We start from the raw sequence: 21458 nt of genomic DNA, 5'->3' as shown, positions 1-21458 counted from the left end.
TATAATACAGGATATAACTCAGGATCAGTACAGGATAAGTAATGTAATGTATGTACACAGTGATCTCACCAGCAAAATAGTGAGTACAGCTCTGGAGTATAATACAGGATATAACTCAGGATCAGTACAGGATAAGTAATGTAATGTATGTACACAGTGACCTCACCAGCAGAATAGTGAGTACAAGAGGTGAGTACAGGATCAGTACAGGATAAGTAATGTAATGTATGTACACAGTGACCTCACCAGCAGAATAGTGAGTGTTATACAGGATCAGTACAGGATAAGTAATGTAATGTATGTACACAGTGACCTCACCAGCAGAATAGTGAGTACAGCTCTGGAGTATAATACAGGATATAACTCAGGATCAGTACAGGATAAGTAATGTATGTACACAGAGACCTCACCAGCAGAATAGTGAGTGTTATACAGGATCAGTACAGGATAAGTAATGTAATGTATGTACACAGTGACCTCACCAGCAGAATAGTGAGTACAGCTCTGGAGTATAATACAGGATATAACTCAGGATCAGTACAGGATAAGTAATGTATGTACACAGAGACCTCACCAGCAGAATAGTGAGTACAGCTCTGGAGTATAATACAGGATATAACTCAGGATCAGTACAGGATAAGTAATGTATGTACACAGTGACCTCACCAGCAGAATAGTGAGTACAGCTCTGGAGTATAATACAGGATATAACTCAGGATCAGTACAGGATAAGTAATGTAATGTATGTACACAGTGACCTCACCAGCAGAATAGTGAGTACAGCTCTGGAGTATAATACAGGATATAACTCAGGATCAGTACAGGATAAGTAATGTAATGTATGTACACAGTGACCTCACCAGCAGAATAGTGAGTACAGCTCTGGAGTATAATACAGGATATAACTCAGGGTCAGTACAGGATCAGTAATGTATGTACACAGTGACCTCACCAGCAGAATAGTGAGTACAGCTCTGGAGTATAATACAGGATATAACTCAGGATCAGTACAGGATAAGTAATGTAATGTATGTACACAGTGACCTCACCAGCAGAATAGTGAGTACAGCTCTGGGGTATAATATAGGACTAGTGATGTACTGTATGACATTATTTAGAGATCTTTCCCATCATCCTCCATGTTTCCTCAGAGGGCCTCTAAACTGAAGGACACGACATCTAAGGAGCCGTATAAACCAAAGACGGAGTTTGATGAGAAGTTGCTGCAGAGCATCTATAAGAAGACCGTGTCCCTGAAGGAAATCATCAGATCCAGCTTCTGCCAGACCGGTACGGACTCCTCTGCTCTGCTGGGCTCTGTAGTCCCTACAGATTAAATCCTCAGCTTATACTTTTCACTTCTCCAAACAGAAACTTCAGTATACAAGTGCCAACCCACAGCAAGAACCTCGGGGGCGGAGCCAATGTCAGGAGGAGGTACCAAGAGCTGTGCACTATATACCCTCATATCCACCAACATATATATCCTCCTGTATACACCCCCATATATATATATCCTCCTGTATACACCCCCATATATATATATCCTCCTGTATACACCCCCATATATATATATCCTCCTGTATACACCCCCATATATATCCTCCTGTACACACTCCCATATATATATATATCCTCCTGTATACACCCCCATATATATATATATCCTCCTGTATACACCCCCATATATATCCTCCTGTATACACTCCCATATATATATCCTCCTGTATACACTCCCATATATATATATATATCCTCATGTATACACTCCCATATATATATATATATCCTCCTGTATACACCCCCATATATATATATCCTCCTGTATACACCCCCATATATATCCTCCTGTATACACCCCCATATATATATATATATATATATATATATCCTCCTGTATACACCCCCATATATATTCTCCTGTATACACTCCCATATATATATCCTCCTGTATACACCCCCATATATATATCCTCCTGTATACACCCCCATATATATATATATATATCCTCATGTATACACTCCCATATATAAATCCTCCTGTATACACCCCCATATATATCCTCCTGTATACACTCCCATATATATATATATATATATATATATATATATCCTCATGTATACACTCCCATATATAAATCCTCCTGTATACACCCCCATATATATCCTCCTGTATACACTCCAATATATATATCCTCCTGTATACACCCCCATATATATATATATATATATATATCCTCATGTATACACTCCCATATATAAATCCTCCTGTATACACCCCCATATATATCCTCCTGTATACACTACCATATATATATCCTCCTGTATACACCCCCATATATATATATATATATATCCTCCTGTATACACCTCCATATATATATATCCTCCTGTATACACCCCCATATATATATATCCTCCTGTATACACCCCCATATATATATATATCCTCCTGTATACACTCCCATATATATATATATATCCTCCTGTATACACCCCCATATATATATATATATATATCCTCCTGTATACACCCCCATATATATATATCCTCCTGTATACACCCCCATATATATATATATCCTCCTGTATACGCTCCCATATATATATATATACATCCTCCTGTATACGCTCCCATATATATATATATATCCTCCTTTATACACCCCCATCTATATATATATCCTCCTGTATACACTCCCATATATATATATATACATCCTCCTGTATACACTCCCATATATATATATATACATCCTCCTGTATACACTCCCATATATATATATATCCTCCTGTATACACTCCCATATATATATACATCCTCCTGTATACACTCCCATATATATATATATACATCCTCCTGTATACACTCCCATATATATATATATCCTCCTGTATACACTCCCATATATATATCCTCCTGTAAACACCTCCATATATATATATCCTCCTGTATACACCTCCATATATATATATATCCTCCTGTGTACACCCCCATATATATATATATCCTCCTGTATACGCTCCCATATATATATATATATATATCCTCCTTTATACACCCCCATATATATATATCCTCCTGTATACACTCCCATATATATATATACATCCTCCTGTATACACTCCCATATATATATATACATCCTCCTGTATACACTCCCATATATATATATATATATATCCTCCTGTATACACCTCCATATATATATATCCTCCTGTATACACCTCCATATATATATATATATCCTCCTGTATACACCCCCATATATATCCTCCTGTATACACTCCCACATATATATATATATATATATATATATATATATATATATCCTCCTGTATACACTCCTATATATATATATATACTCCTGTATACACTCCCATATATATATATATATATATATATATCCTTCTGTACACCCCCCATATATATATATATATCCTCCTGTATACACCCCCATCTATATATATATATATATATCCTCCTGTATACACTCCCATATATATATATATATATATATATATATATACATCCTCCTGTATACACTCCCATATATATATATATATATATACATCCTCCTGTATACACTCCCATATATATATCCTCCTGTATACACCCCCATATATATATATCCTCCTGTATACACCCCCATATATATATATATGTATATATATCCTCCTGTATACACCCCCATATATATATATATATCCTCCTGTATACACCCCCATATATATATATATCCTCCTGTATACACCCCCATATATATATCCTCCTGTATACACCCCCATATATATATCCTCCTGTATACACCCCCATATATATATATATATCCTCCTGTATACGCTCCCATATATATATATATACATCCTCCTGTATACACCCCCATATATATATATATCCTCCTGTATACACTCCCATTTATATCCTCCTGTATACACCCCCATATATATATATATATATGTATATATCCTCCTGTATACACCCCCATATATATATCCTCCTGTATACACTCCCATATATATATCCTCCTGTATACACCCCCATATATATATATCCGCCTGTATACACCCCCATATATATATCCTCCTGTATACACCCCCATATATATATCCTCCTGTATACACCCCCATATATATATATATCCTCCTGTATACACCCCCATATATATATATATCCTCCTGTATACACCCCCATATATATATATATCCTCCTGTATACACCCCCATATATATATCCTCCTGTATACACCCCCATATATATATATATCCTCCTGTATACACCCCCATATATATATATATATCCTCCTGTATACACCCCCATATATATATATCCTCCTGTATACACCCTCATATCTGCCAGCACATATATATATATCCTCCTGTATACACCCCCATATCTGCCAACACACATATATATATCCTTCTGTATACACCCCATATCCAGGAATACATAGAGATTATGTGGGAGGATATCCTTCTGTATACACCCCATATCCAGGAATACATAGAGATTATGTGGGAGGATATCCTTCTGTATACACCCCATATCCAGGAATACATAGAGATTATGTGGGAGGATATCCTTCTGTATACACCCCATATCCAGTAATACACAGATTATGTGGGAGGATATCCTTCTGTATACACCCCATATCCAGGAATACATAGAGATTATGTGGGAGGATATCCTTCTGTATACACCCCATATCCAGTAATACACAGATTATGTGGGAGGATATCCTTCTGTATACACCCCATATCCAGTAATACACAGATTATGTGGGAGGATATCCTTCTGTATACACCCCATATCCAGTAATACACAGATTATGTGGGAGGATATCCTTCTGTATACACCCCATATCCAGTAATACACAGATTATGTGGGAGGATATCCTTCTGTATACACCCCATATCCAGTAATACACAGATTATGTGGGAGGATATCCTTCTGTATACACCCCATATCCAGTAATACACAGATTATGTGGGAGGATATCCTTCTGTATACACCCCATATCCAGTAATACACAGATTATGTGGGAGGATATCCTTCTGTATACACCCCATATCCAGGAATACATAGAGATTATGTGGGAGGATATCCTTCTGTATACACCCCATATCCAGGAATACATAGAGATTATGTGGGAGGATATCCTTCTGTATACACCCCATATCCAGTAATACACAGATTATGTGGGAGGATATCCTTCTGTATACACCCCATATCCAGTAATACACAGATTATGTGGGAGGATATCCTTCTGTATACACCCCATATCCAGTAATACACAGATTATGTGGGAGGATATCCAGTAATACATAGAGATTATGTGGGAGGATATCCTTCTGCATACACCCCATATCCAGGAATACATAGAGATTATGTGGGAGGATATCCTTCTGCATACACCCCATATCCAGGAATACATAGAAATTATGTGGGAGGATATCCTTCTGTATACACCCCATATCCAGGAATACATAGAGATTATGTGGGAGGATATCCTTCTGTATACACCCCATATCCAGGAATACATAGAAATTATGTGGGAGGATATCCTTCTGTATACACCCTATATCCAGGAATACATAGAAATTATGTGGGAGGATATCCTTCTGTATACACCCCATATCCAGGAATACATAGAGATTATGTGGGAGGATATCCTTTTGTATACACCCCATATCCAGTAATACACAGATTATGTGGGAGGATATCCTTCTGTATACACCCCATATCCAGTAATACACAGATTATGTGGGAGGATATCCTTCTGTATACACCCCATATCCAGTTATACATAGAGATTATGTGGGAGGATATCCTTCTGTATACACCCCATATCCAGTAATACATAGAGATTATGTGGGAGGATATCCTTCTGTATACACCCCATATCCAGGAATACATAGAGATTATGTGGGAGGATATCCTTCTGCATACACCCCATATCCAGGAATACATAGAGATTATGTGGGAGGATATCCTTCTGTATACACCCCATATCCAGGAATACATAGAGATTATGTGGGAGGATATCCTTCTGTATACACCCCATATCCAGTAATACACAGATTATGTGGGAGGATATCCTTCTGTATACACCCCATATCCAGGAATACATAGAGATTATGTGGGAGGATATCCTTCTGTATACACCCCATATCCAGTAATACACAGATTATGTGGGAGGATATCCTTCTGCATACACCCCATATCCAGGAATACATAGAGATTATGTGGGAGGATATCCTTCTGTATACACCCCATATCCAGGAATACATAGAGATTATGTGGGAGGATATCCTTCTGTATACACCCCATATCCAGTAATACATAGAGATTATGTGGGAGGATATCCTTCTGTATACACCCCATATCCAGGAATACATAGAGATTATGTGGGAGGATATCCTTCTGTATACACCCCATATCCAGTAATACACAGATTATGTGGGAGGATATCCTTCTGTATACACCCCATATCCAGGAATACACAGATTATGTGGGAGGATATCCTTCTGTATACACCCCATATCCAGTGATACATAGAGATTATGTGGGAGGATATCTTTCTGTATACACCCCATATCCAGTAATACATAGAGATTATGTGGGAGGATATCCTTCTGTATACACCCCATATCCAGTAATACATAGAGATTATGTGGGAGGATATCCTTCTGTATACACCCCATATCCAGTAATACGCAGATTATGTGGAAGGATATCCTTCTGTATACACCCCATATCCAGTTATACATAGAGATTATGTGGGAGGATATCCTTCTGTATACACCCCATATCCAGGAATACATAGAGATTATGTGGGAGGATATCCTTCTGCATACACCCCATATCCAGGAATACATAGAGATTATGTGGGAGGATATCCTTCTGTATACACCCCATATCCAGGAATACATAGAGATTATGTGTGAGGATATCCTTCTGTATACACCCCATATCCAGTAATACACAGATTATGTGGGAGGATATCCTTCTGTATACACCCCATATCCAGTAATACACAGATTATGTGGGAGGATATCCTTCTGTATACACCCCATATCCAGTAATACATAGAGATTATGTGGGAGGATATCCTTCTGTATACACCCCATATCCAGTAATACATAGAGATTATGTGGGAGGATATCCTTCTGTAATATCCTTTTGTATACACCCCATATCCAGTAATACACAGATTATGTGGGAGGATATCCTTCTGTATACACCCCATATCCAGGAATACATAGACATTATGTGGGAGGATATCCTTCTGTATACACCCCATATCCAGGAATACATAGAGATTATGTGGGAGGATATCCTTCTGTATACACCCCATATCCAGGAATACATAGAAATTATGTGGGAGGATATACTTCTGTATACACCCTATATCCAGGAATACATAGAAATTATGTGGGAGGATATCCTTCTGTATACACCCCATATCCAGGAATACATAGAGATTATGTGGGAGGATATCCTTTTGTATACACCCCATATCCAGTAATACACAGATTATGTGGGAGGATATCCTTCTGTATACACCCCATATCAAGGAATACATAGAGATTATGTGGGAGGATATCCTTCTGTATACACCCCATATCCAGGAATACATAGAGATTATGTGGGAGGATATCCTTCTGTATACACCCCATATCCAGTAATACACAGATTATGTGGGAGGATATCCTTCTGTATACACCCCATATCCAGGAATACATAGAGATTATGTGGGAGGATATCCTTCTGTATACACCCCATATCCAGTAATACGCAGATTATGTGGAAGGATATCCTTCTGTATACACCCCATATCCAGTTATACATAGAGATTATGTGGGAGGATATCCTTCTGTATACACCCCATATCCAGGAATACATAGAGATTATGTGGGAGGATATCCTTCTGTATACACCCCATATCCAGGAATACATAGAGATTATGTGGGAGGATATCCTTCTGTATACACCCCATATCCAGTAATACACAGATTATGTGGGAGGATATCCTTCTGTATACACCCCATATCCAGTAATACACAGATTATGTGGGAGGATATCCTTCTGTATACACCCCATATCTAGGAATACATAGAGATTATGTGGGAGGATATCCTTCTGTATACACCCCATATCCAGTAATACACAGATTATGTGGGAGGATATCCTTCTGTATACACCCCATATCCAGTAATACACAGATTATGTGGGAGGATATCCTTCTGTATACACCCCATATCCAGGAATACATAGAGATTATGTGGGAGGATATCCTTCTGTATACACCCCATATCCAGGAATACATAGAGATTATGTGGGAGGATATCCTTCTGCATACACCCCATATCCAGGAATACATAGAGATTATGTGGGAGGATATCCTTCTGTATACACCCCATATCCAGGAATACATAGAGATTATGTGTGAGGATATCCTTCTGTATACACCCCATATCCAGGAATACACAGATTATGTGGGAGGATATCCTTCTGTATACACCCCATATCCAGTAATACACAGATTATGTGGGAGGATATCCTTCTGTATACACCCCATATCCAGTAATACATAGAGATTATGTGGGAGGATATCCTTCTGTATACACCCCATATCCAGTAATACATAGAGATTATGTGGGAGGATATCCTTCTGTATACACCCCATATCCAGTAATACATAGAGATTATGTGGGAGGATATCCTTCTGTATACACCCCATATCCAGGAATACATAGAGATTATGTGGGAGGATATCCTTCTGTATACACCCCATATCCAGTAATACACAGATTATGTGGGAGGATATCCTTCTGTATACACCCCATATCCAGTAATACACAGATTATGTGGGAGGATATCCTTCTGTATACACCCCATATCCAGGAATACATAGAGATTGTATGGCCAGCTTTTTCAGTTGCACAAACTTTTCTTTAGAAGTTGTAGTTCTGGGGCATCCTGTATATTGGGGTCGGAGGCCCTTACTAGAGGATAGACACAATACTGATCGTGTATCATATCAGAGATATGGTTATCTGTCTATGTTACAGATGAGGCCGGCAGATGGAAGAACCCTGCCACCCCAAAACAAGAAGAGAAACCCAACAAGAGTAAGTGATGTGACATGTATGACATGACGTCTACTTATAATGTAATATATCACATGACGTCTCCTTATAATGTAATATATGACGTCTCCTTATAATGTAATATATGACGTCTCCTTATAATGTAATATATGACGTCTCCTTATAATGTAATATATGACATGACGTCTCCTTATAATGTAATATATCACATGACGTCTCCTTATAATGTAATATATGACATGACGTCTCCTTATAATGTAATATATGACGTCTCCTTATAATGTAATATATGACGTCTCCTTATAATGTAATATATGACATGACGTCTCCTTATAATGTAATATATCACATGACGTCTCCTTATAATGTAATATATGACATGACGTCTCCTTATAATGTAATATATGACGTCTCCTTATAATGTAATATATGACGTCTCCTTATAATGTAATATATCACATGACGTCTCCTTATAATGTAATATATGACGTCTCCTTATAATGTAATATATGACATGACGTCTCCTTATAATGTAATATATGACATGACGTCTCCTTATAATGTAATATATGACGTCTCCTTATAATGTAATATATGACGTCTCCTTATAATGTAATATATGACGTCTCCTTATAATGTAATATATGACGTCTCCTTATAATGTAATATATGACATGACGTCTCCTTATAATGTAATATATGACATGACGTCTCCTTATAATGTAATATATCACATGACGTCTCCTTATAATGTAATATATCACATGACGTCTCCTTATAATGTAATATATCACATGACGTCTCCTTATAATGTAATATATGACATGACGTCTCCTTATAATGTAATATATGACGTCTCCTTATAATGTAATATATGACGTCTCCTTATAATGTAACATATGACGTCTCCTTATAATGTAATATATGACGTCTCCTTATAATGTAATATATGACGTCTCCTTATAATGTAATATATCACATGACGTCTCCTTATAATGTAATATATGACATGACGTCTCCTTATAATGTAATATATGACATGACATCTCCTTATAATGTAATATATGACATGACGTCTCCTTATAATGTAATATATGACGTCTCCTTATAATGTAATATATGACGTCTCCTTATAATGTAATATATGACATGACGTCTCCTTATAATGTAATATATGACGTCTCCTTATAATGTAATATATGACGTCTCCTTATAATGTAATATATGACATGACGTCTCCTTATAATGTAATATATGACATGACGTCTCCTTATAATGTAATATATGACGTCTCCTTATAATGTAATATATGACGTCTCCTTATAATGTAATATATGACGTCTCCTTATAATGTAATATATGACATGACGTCTCCTTATAATGTAATATATGACATGACGTCTCCTTATAATGTAATATATGATAACGTCTCCTTATAATGTAATATATGACGTCTCCTTATAATGTAATATATGACGTCTCCTTATAATGTAATATATCACATGGCGTCTCCTTATAATGTAATATATCACATGGCGTCTCCTTATAATGTAATATATCACATGACGTCTCCTTATAATGTAATATATGATAACGTCTCCTTATAATGTAATATATCACATGACGTCTCCTTATAATGTAATATATCACATGACGTCTCCTTATAATGTAATATATCACATGACGTCTACTTATAATGTAATATATGACATGACGTCACCTTATAAGGTAATATATGACATGACGTCTACTTATAATGTAATATATCACATGACGTCTCCTTATAATGTAATATATGACGTCTCCTTATAATGTAATATATGACATGACGTCTCCTTACAATGTAATATATGATAACGTCTCCTTATAATGTAATATATGATAACGTCTCCTTATAATGTAATATATGATAACGTCTCCTTATAATGTAATATATGACATGACGTCTCCTTATAATGTAATATATGACATGACGTCTCCTTATAATGTAATATATGACATGACGTCTCCTTATAAGGTAATATATGACATGACGTCTACTTATAATGTAATATATCACATGACGTCTCCTTATAATGTAATATATGACGTCTCCTTATAATGTAATATATGACGTCTCCTTATAATGTAATATATGACATGACGTCTCCTTATAATGTAATATATCACATGACGTCTCCTTATAATGTAATATATGACGTCTCCTTATAATGTAATATATGACGTCTCCTTATAATGTAATATATGACATGACGTCTCCTTATAATGTAATATATGACGTCTCCTTATAATGTAATATATGACATGACGTCTCCTTATAATGTAATATATCACATGACGTCTCCTTATAATGTAATATATGACATGACGTCTCCTTATAATGTAATATATGACGTCTCCTTATAATGTAATATATGACGTCTCCTTATAATGTAATATATGACATGACGTCTCCTTATAATGTAATATATGACATGACGTCTCCTTATAATGTAATATATGACGTCTCCTTATAATGTAATATATGACGTCTCCTTATAATGTAATATATGACGTCTCCTTATAATGTAATATATCACATGACGTCTCCTTATAATGTAATATATGACATGACGTCTCCTTATAATGTAATATATCACATGACGTCTCCTTATAATGTAATATATCACATGACGTCTCCTTATAATGTAATATATGACATGACGTCTCCTTATAATGTAATATATGACATGACGTCTCCTTATAATGTAATATATGACATGACGTCTCCTTATAATGTATATATGACGTCTCCTTATAATGTAATATATGACGTCTCCTTATAATGTAACATATGACGTCTCCTTATAATGTAATATATGACGTCTCCTTATAATGTAATATATGACGTCTCCTTATAATGTAATATATGACATGACGTCTCCTTATAATGTAATATATCACATGACGTCTCCTTATAATGTAATATATGACATGACGTCTCCTTATAATGTAATATATGACATGACATCTCCTTATAATGTAATATATGACATGACGTCTCCTTATAATGTAATATATGACGTCTCCTTATAATGCTAATATATGACGTCTCCTTATATGTAATATATGACATGACGTCTCCTTATAATGTAATATATGACGTCTCCTTATAATGTAATATATGACGTCTCCTTATAATGTAATATATGACATGACGTCTCCTTATAATGTAATATATGACATGACGTCTCCTTATAATGTAATATATGACGTCTCCTTATAATGTAATATATGACGTCTCTTATAATGTAATATATGACGTCTCCTTATAATGTAATATATGACATGACGTCTCCTTATAATGTAATATATGACATGACGTCTCCTTATAATGTAATATATGATAACGTCTCCTTATAATGTAATATATGACGTCTCCTTATAATGTAATATATGACGTCTCCTTATAATGTAATATATCACATGGCGTCTCCTTATAATGTAATATATCACATGACGTCTCCTTATAATGTAATATATGATAACGTCTCCTTATAATGTAATATATCACATGACGTCTCCTTATAATGTAATATATCACATGACGTCTCCTTATAATGTAATATATCACATGACGTCTACTTATAATGTAATATATGACATGACGTCACCTTATAAGGTAATATATGACATGACGTCTACTTATAATGTAATATATCACATGACGTCTCCTTATAATGTAATATATGACGTCTCCTTATAATGTAATATATGACATGACGTCTCCTTACAATGTAATATATGATAACGTCTCCTTATAATGTAATATATGATAACGTCTCCTTATAATGTAATATATGATAACGTCTCCTTATAATGTAATATATGACATGACGTCTCCTTATAATGTAATATATGACATGACGTCTCCTTATAATGTAATATATGACATGACGTCTCCTTATAAGGTAATATATGACATGACGTCTACTTATAATGTAATATATCACATGACGTCTCCTTATAATGTAATATATGACGTCTCCTTATAATGTAATATATGACGTCTCCTTATAATGTAATATATGACATGACGTCTCCTTATAATGTAATATATCACATGACGTCTCCTTATAATGTAATATATGACATGACGTCTCCTTATAATGTAATATATGATAACGTCTCCTTATAATGTAATATATGACGTCTCCTTATAATGTAATATATGACGTCTCCTTATAATGTAATATATCACATGGCGTCTCCTTATAATGTAATATATCACATGACGTCTCCTTATAATGTAATATATGATAACGTCTCCTTATAATGTAATATATCACATGACGTCTCCTTATAATGTAATATATCACATGACGTCTCCTTATAATGTAATATATCACATGACGTCTACTTATAATGTAATATATGACATGACGTCACCTTATAAGGTAATATATGACATGACGTCTACTTATAATGTAATATATCACATGACGTCTCCTTATAATGTAATATATGACGTCTCCTTATAATGTAATATATGACATGACGTCTCCTTACAATGTAATGTATGATAACGTCTCCTTATAATGTAATATATGATAACGTCTCCTTATAATGTAATATATGATAACGTCTCCTTATAATGTAATATATGACATGACGTCTCCTTATAATGTAATATATGACGTCTCCTTATAATGTAATATATGACATGATGTCTCCTTATAATGTAATATATGACATGACGTCTCCTTATAATGTAATATATGACATGACGTCTCCTTATAATGTAATATATGACATGACGTCTCCTTATAAGGTAATATATGACATGACGTCTACTTATAATGTAATATATCACATGACGTCTCCTTATAATGTAATATATGACGTCTCCTTATAATGTAATATATGACGTCTCCTTATAATGTAATATATGACATGACGTCTCCTTATAATGTAATATATCACATGACGTCTCCTTATAATGTAATATATGACATGACGTCTCCTTATAATGTAATATATGACATGACGTCTCCTTATAATGTAATATATGACATGACGTCTCCTTATAATGTAATATATGACATGACGTCTCCTTATAATGTAATATATGACGTCTCCTTATAATGTAATATATGACGTCTCCTTATAATGTAATATATGACATGACGTCTCCTTATAATGTAATATATGACATGATGTCTCCTTATAATGTAATATATGACGTCTCCTTATAATGTAATATATGACATGACGTCTCCTTATAATGTAATATATGACATGACATCTCCTTATAATGTAATATATGACATGACGTCTCCTTATAATGTAATATATGACGTCTCCTTATAATGTAATATATGACATGACATCTCCTTATAATGTAATATATCACATGACGTCTCCTTATAATGTAATATATGACATGACGTCTCCTTATAATGTAATATATGACATGACGTCTCCTTATAATGTAATATATGACGTCTCCTTATAATGTAATATATGACGTCTCCTTATAATGTAATATATCACATGACGTCTCCTTATAATGTAATATATCACATGACGTCTCCTTATAATGTAATATATGACATGACGTCTCCTTATAATGTAATATATGACATGACGTCTCCTTATAATGTAATATATCACATGACGTCTCCTTATAATGTAATATATGACGTCTCCTTATAATGTAATATATGACATGACGTCTCCTTATAATGTAATATATGACATGACGTCTCCTTATAATGTAATATATGACGTCTCCTTATAATGTAATATATCACATGACGTCTCCTTATAATGTAATATATCACATGACGTCTCCTTATAATGTAATATATCACATGACGTCTCCTTATAATGTAATATATGACATGACGTCTCCTTATAATGTAATATATGACATGACGTCTACTTATAATGTAATATATGACATGACGTCTCCTTATAATGTAATATATGACGTCTCCTTATAATGTAATATATGATAACGTCTCCTTATAATGTAATATATGACGTCTCCTTATAATGTAATATATGACGTCTCCTTATAATGTAATATATCACATGGCGTCTCCTTATAATGTAATATATCACATGACGTCTCCTTATAATGTAATATATGACATGACGTCTCCTTATAATGTAATATATCACATGATGTCTCCTTATAATGTAATATATGACGTCTCCTTATAATGTAATATATGACATGACGTCTCCTTATAATGTAATATATGACATGACGTCTACTTATAATGTAATATATGACATGACGTCTACTTATAATGTAATATATGACATGACGTCTCCTTATAATGTAATATATGACGTCTCCTTATAATGTAATATATGACGTCTCCTTATAATGTAATATATCACATGGCGTCACCTTATAATGTAATATATCACATGACGTCTCCTTATAATGTAATATATGACATGACGTCTCCTTATAATGTAATATATCACATGATGTCTCCTTATAATGTAATATATGACATGACGTCTCCTTATAATGTAATATATGACATGACGTCTCGTTATAATGTAATATATCACATGACGTCTCCTTATAATGTAATATATGACGTCTCCTTATAATGTAATATATGACGTCTCCTTATAATGTAATATATGACGTCTCCTTATAATGTAATATATGACGTCTCCTTATAATGTAATATATGACGTCTCCTTATAATGTAATATATGACGTCTCCTTATAATGTAATATATCACATGACGTCTCCTTATAATGTAATATATGACATGACGTCTCCTTATAATGTAATATATGACATGACGTCTCCTTATAATGTAATATATGACGTCTCCTTATAATGTAATATATGACATGACGTCTCCTTATAATGTAATATATGACATGACGTCTCCTTATAATGTAATATATGACGTCTCCTTATAATGTAATATATGACATGACGTCTCCTTATAATGTAATATATGACATGACGTCTCCTTATAATGTAATATATGACGTCTCCTTATAATGTAATATATGACGTCTCCTTATAATGTAATATATGACATGACATCTCCTTATAATGTAATATATGACATGACGTCTCCTTATAATGTAATATATGACATCTCCTTATAATGTAATATATGACATGACATCTCCTTATAATGTAATATATGACGTCTCCTTATAATGTAATATATGATAACGTCTCCTTATAATGTAATATATGACGTCTCCTTATAATGTAATATATGACGTCTCCTTATAATGTAATATATGACGTCTCCTTATAATGTAATATATGACGTCTCCTTATAATGTAATATATGACGTCTCCTTATAATGTAATATATGACATGACGTCTCCTTATAATGTAATATATGACTTCTCCTTATAATGTAATATATGACGTCTCCTTATAATGTAATATATCACATGACATCTCCTTATAATGTAATATATGACGTCTCCTTATAATGTAATATATGACATGACGTCTCCTTATAATGTAATATATCACATGACGTCTCCTTATAATGTAATATATCACATGACGTCTCCTTATAATGTAATATATGACGTCTCCTTATAATGTAATATATGACGTCTCCTTATAAAGTAATATATGACGTCTCCTTATAATGTAATATATGACATGACGTCTCCTTATAATGTAATATATGATAACGTCTCCTTATAATGTAATATATGACGTCTCCTTATAAAGTAATATATGACGTCTCCTTATAATGTAATATATGACATGACGTCTCCTTATAATGTAATATATGATAACGTCTCCTTATAATGTAATATATGACGTCTCCTTATAAAGTAATATATGACGTCTCCTTATAATGTAATATATGACGTCTCCTTATAATGTAATATATGACGTCTCCTTATAATGTAATATATGACGTCTCCTTATAATGTAATATATGACATGACGTCTCCTTATAATGTAATATATGATAACGTCTCCTTATAATGTAATATATGACGTCTCCTTATAATGTAATATATCACATGACGTCTCCTTATAATGTAATATATGACGTCTCCTTATAAAGTAATATATGACGTCTCCTTATAATGTAATATATGACATGACGTCTCCTTATAATGTAATATATGATAACGTCTCCTTATAATGTAATATATGACGTCTCCTTATAAAGTAATATATGACGTCTCCTTATAATGTAATATATGACATGACGTCTCCTTATAATGTAATATATGATAACGTCTCCTTATAATGTAATATATGACGTCTCCTTATAAAGTAATATATGACGTCTCCTTATAATGTAATATATGACGTCTCCTTATAATGTAATATATGACGTCTCCTTATAATGTAATATATGACGTCTCCTTATAATGTAATATATGACATGACGTCTCCTTATAATGTAATATATGATAACGTCTCCTTATAATGTAATATATGACGTCTCCTTATAAAGTAATATATGACGTCTCCTTATAATGTAATATATGACATGACGTCTCCTTATAATGTAATATATGATAACGTCTCCTTATAATGTAATATATGACGTCTCCTTATAAAGTAATATATGACGTCTCCTTATAATGTAATATATGACGTCTCCTTATAATGTAATATATGACGTCTCCTTATAATGTAATATATGACGTCTCCTTATAATGTAATATATGACATGACGTCTCCTTATAATGTAATATATGACGTCTCCTTATAATGTAATATATGACGTCTCCTTATAATGTAATATATGACGTCTCCTTATAAAGTAATATATGACGTCTCCTTATAATGTAATATATGACATGACGTCTCCTTATAATGTAATATATGACGTCTCCTTATAATGTAATATATGACGTCTCCTTATAATGTAATATATGACATGTGTTACGCCGAGCGCTCCGGGTCCCCGCTCCTCCCCGGAGCGCTCGCTACACTCTCTCCGCTGCAGCGCTCCGGTCAGATCCACTGACCCGGGGCGCTGCGATTCTGCTTCCAGCCGGGATGCGATTCGCGATGCGGGTAGCGCCCGCTCGCGATGCGCACCCCGGCTCCCGTACCTGACTCGCTCTCCCTCGGTCCTGTCCCGGCGCGCGCGGCCCCGCTCCCTAGGGCGCGCGCACGCCGGGTCTTTGCGATTTAAAGGGCCACTGCGCCGCTGATTGGCGCAGTGATTCCAATTAGTGTCTTCACCTGTGCACTTCCCTATATCACCTCACTTCCCCTGCACTTCCCTGCCGGATCTTGTTGCCATTGTGCCAGTGAAAGCGTTCCTTGTATGTTCCTAGCCTGTGTTCCAGACCTCCTGCCGTTGCCCCTGACTACGATCCTTGCTGCCTGCCCCGACCTTCTGCTACGTCCGACCTTGCTTCTGTCTACTCCCTTGTACCGCGCCTATCTTCAGCAGCCAGAGAGGTTGAGCCGTTGCTAGTGGATACGACCTGGTCACTACCGCCGCAGCAAGACCATCCCGCTTTGCGGCGGGCTCTGGTGAAAACCAGTAGTGACTTAGAACCGATCCACTAGCACGGTCCACGCCAATCCCTCTCTGGCACAGAGGATCCACTACCTGCCAGCCGGCATCGTGACAGTAGATCCGGCCATGGATCCCGCTGAAGTTCCTCTGCCAGTTGTCGCTGACCTCACCACGGTGGTCGCCCAGCAGTCACAACAGATAGCGCAACAAGGCCAACAGCTGTCTCAACTGACCGTTATGCTACAACAGTTACTACCACAGCTTCAGCAGTCATCTCCTCCGCCAGCTCCTGCACCTCCTCCGCAGCGAGTGGCCGCTCCTGGGCTACGCCTATCCTTGCCGGATAAATTTGATGGGGACTCTAAGTTTTGCCGTGGCTTTCTTTCCCAATGTTCCCTGCATCTGGAGATGATGTCGGACCTGTTTCCCACTGAAAGGTCTAAGGTGGCTTTCGTAGTCAGCCTTCTGTCCGGAAAAGCCCTGTCATGGGCCACACCGCTCTGGGACCGCAATGACCCTGTCACTGCCTCTGTACACTCCTTCTTCTCGGAAGTCCGAAGTGTCTTTGAGGAACCTGCCCGAGCCTCTTCTGCTGAGACTGCCCTGTTGAACCTGGTCCAGGGTAATTCTTCCGTTGGCGAGTATGCCGTACAATTCCGTACTCTTGCTTCAGAATTGTCCTGGAATAATGAGGCCCTCTGCGCGACCTTTAAAAAAGGCCTATCCAGCAACATTAAAGATGTTCTGGCCGCACGAGAAATTCCTGCTAATCTACATGAACTTATTCACCTAGCCACTCGCATTGACATGCGTTTTTCCGAAAGGCGTCAGGAGCTCCGCCAAGATATGGACTCTGTTCGCACGAGGCGTTTCTTCTCCTCGGCTCCTCTCTCCTCTGGTCCCCTGCAATCTGTTCCTGTGCCTCCCGCCGTGGAGGCTATGCAGGCCGACCGGTCTCGCCTGACACCTCAAGAGAGGACACGACGCCGCATGGAGAACCTCTGCCTGTACTGTGCTAGTACCGAACACTTCCTGAGGGATTGTCCTATCCGTCCTCCCCGCCTGGAAAGACGTCCGCGGACTCCGCACAAAGGTGAGACAGTCCTTGATGTCTACTCTGCTTCTCCACGTCTTACTGTGCCTGTGCGGATGTCTGCCTCTGCCTTCTCCTTCTCTACCGTGGCCTTCTTGGACTCTGGATCTGCAGGAAATTTTATTTTGGCCTCTCTCGTCAACAGGTTCAACATCCCAGTGACCAGTCTCGCCAGACCCCTTTACATCAATTGTGTAAACAATGAAAGATTGGACTGTACCATACGCTTCCGCACGGAGCCCCTTCTAATGAGCATCGGATCTCATCACGAGAGGATTGAACTTTTGGTCCTCCCCAATTGCACCTCGGAAATTCTCCTTGGACTTCCCTGGCTTCAACTTCATTCCCCAACCCTGGATTGGTCCACTGGGGAGATCAAGAGTTGGGGGCCCTCTTGTTCCAAGGACTGTCTAAGACCGGTTCCCAGTAACCCTTGCCGTGACTCTGTGGTTCCCTCAGTAACCGGTCTCCCTAAGGCCTATATGGACTTCGCGGATGTTTTCTGCAAAAAACAAGCTGAGACTCTACCTCCTCACAGGCCTTATGATTGCCCTATCGACCTCCTCCCGGGTACTACTCCACCCCGGGGCAGAATTTATCCTCTCTCTGCCCCAGAGACTCTTGCCATGTCTGAGTATGTCCAGGAAAATTTAAAAAAGGGCTTTATCCGTAAATCCTCCTCTCCTGCCGGAGCTGGATTTTTCTTTGTGTCCAAAAAAGATGGCTCCCTACGTCCTTGCATTGACTACCGCGGTCTTAATAAAATCACGGTAAAGAACCGCTACCCCCTACCTCTTATCTCAGAACTCTTTGATCGCCTCCAAGGTGCCCACATCTTTACTAAATTGGACTTAAGAGGCGCCTATAACCTCATCCGCATCAGAGAGGGGGATGAGTGGAAAACGGCGTTTAACACCAGAGATGGACACTTTGAGTATCTGGTCATGCCCTTTGGCCTGTGCAACGCCCCTGCTGTCTTCCAAGACTTTGTCAATGAAATTTTTCGTGATCTGTTATACTCCTGTGTTGTTGTATATCTGGACGATATCCTAATTTTTTCTGCCAATCTAGAAGAACACCGCCAGCATGTCCGTATGGTTCTTCAGAGACTTCGTGACAATCAACTCTATGCCAAAATTGAGAAATGTCTGTTTGAATGCCAATCTCTTCCTTTTCTAGGATATTTGGTCTCTGGCCAGGGACTACAAATGGATCCAGACAAACTCTCTGCCGTCTTAGATTGGCCACGCCCCTCCGGACTCCGTGCTATCCAACGCTTTTTGGGGTTCGCCAATTATTACAGGCAATTTATTCCACATTTTTCTACCGTTGTGGCTCCTATCGTGGCTTTAACCAAAAAAAATGCCGATCCCAAGTCGTGGCCTCCTCAAGCGGAAGACGCCTTTAAACGACTCAAGTCTGCCTTTTCTTCGGCTCCCGTGCTCTCCAGACCTGACCCTTCCAAACCCTTCCTATTGGAGGTTGATGCCTCCTCAGTGGGAGCTGGAGCTGTTCTTTTACAAAAAAATTCTTCCGGGCATGCTGTCACTTGTGGGTTTTTTTCTAGGACCTTCTCTCCGGCGGAGAGGAACTACTCCATCGGGGATCGAGAGCTTCTAGCCATTAAATTAGCACTTGAGGAATGGAGGCATCTGCTGGAGGGATCAAGATTTCCAGTTATTATTTACACCGACCACAAGAACCTCTCCTACCTCCAGTCTGCCCAACGGCTGAATCCTCGCCAGGCCCGGTGGTCTC

The 21458-nt window shown here is 36.7% G+C and overlaps 1 protein-coding gene across 1 annotated transcript in view; it reads left to right on the top strand.

Annotated features, from left to right (window-relative positions):
• Positions 1-21458, top strand: part of TRIM25 (tripartite motif containing 25) — a 41382-nt gene that overhangs the window by 4918 nt on the left and 15006 nt on the right. The window contains exons 4-6 of the mRNA XM_056552232.1: positions 1152-1290; positions 1372-1437; positions 9076-9135. Coding sequence (XP_056408207.1) covers positions 1152-1290; positions 1372-1437; positions 9076-9135 — 265 coding nt within the window. The remainder of the gene's footprint in view (positions 1-1151; positions 1291-1371; positions 1438-9075; positions 9136-21458) is intronic.

The sequence above is a fragment of the Hyla sarda genome, unplaced genomic scaffold (assembly GCF_029499605.1).
Source record: "Hyla sarda isolate aHylSar1 unplaced genomic scaffold, aHylSar1.hap1 scaffold_1460, whole genome shotgun sequence".
Classification (NCBI taxonomy): Eukaryota; Metazoa; Chordata; class Amphibia; order Anura; family Hylidae; genus Hyla; species Hyla sarda.
This window is presented reverse-complemented; position numbering and strand designations above follow the sequence as displayed.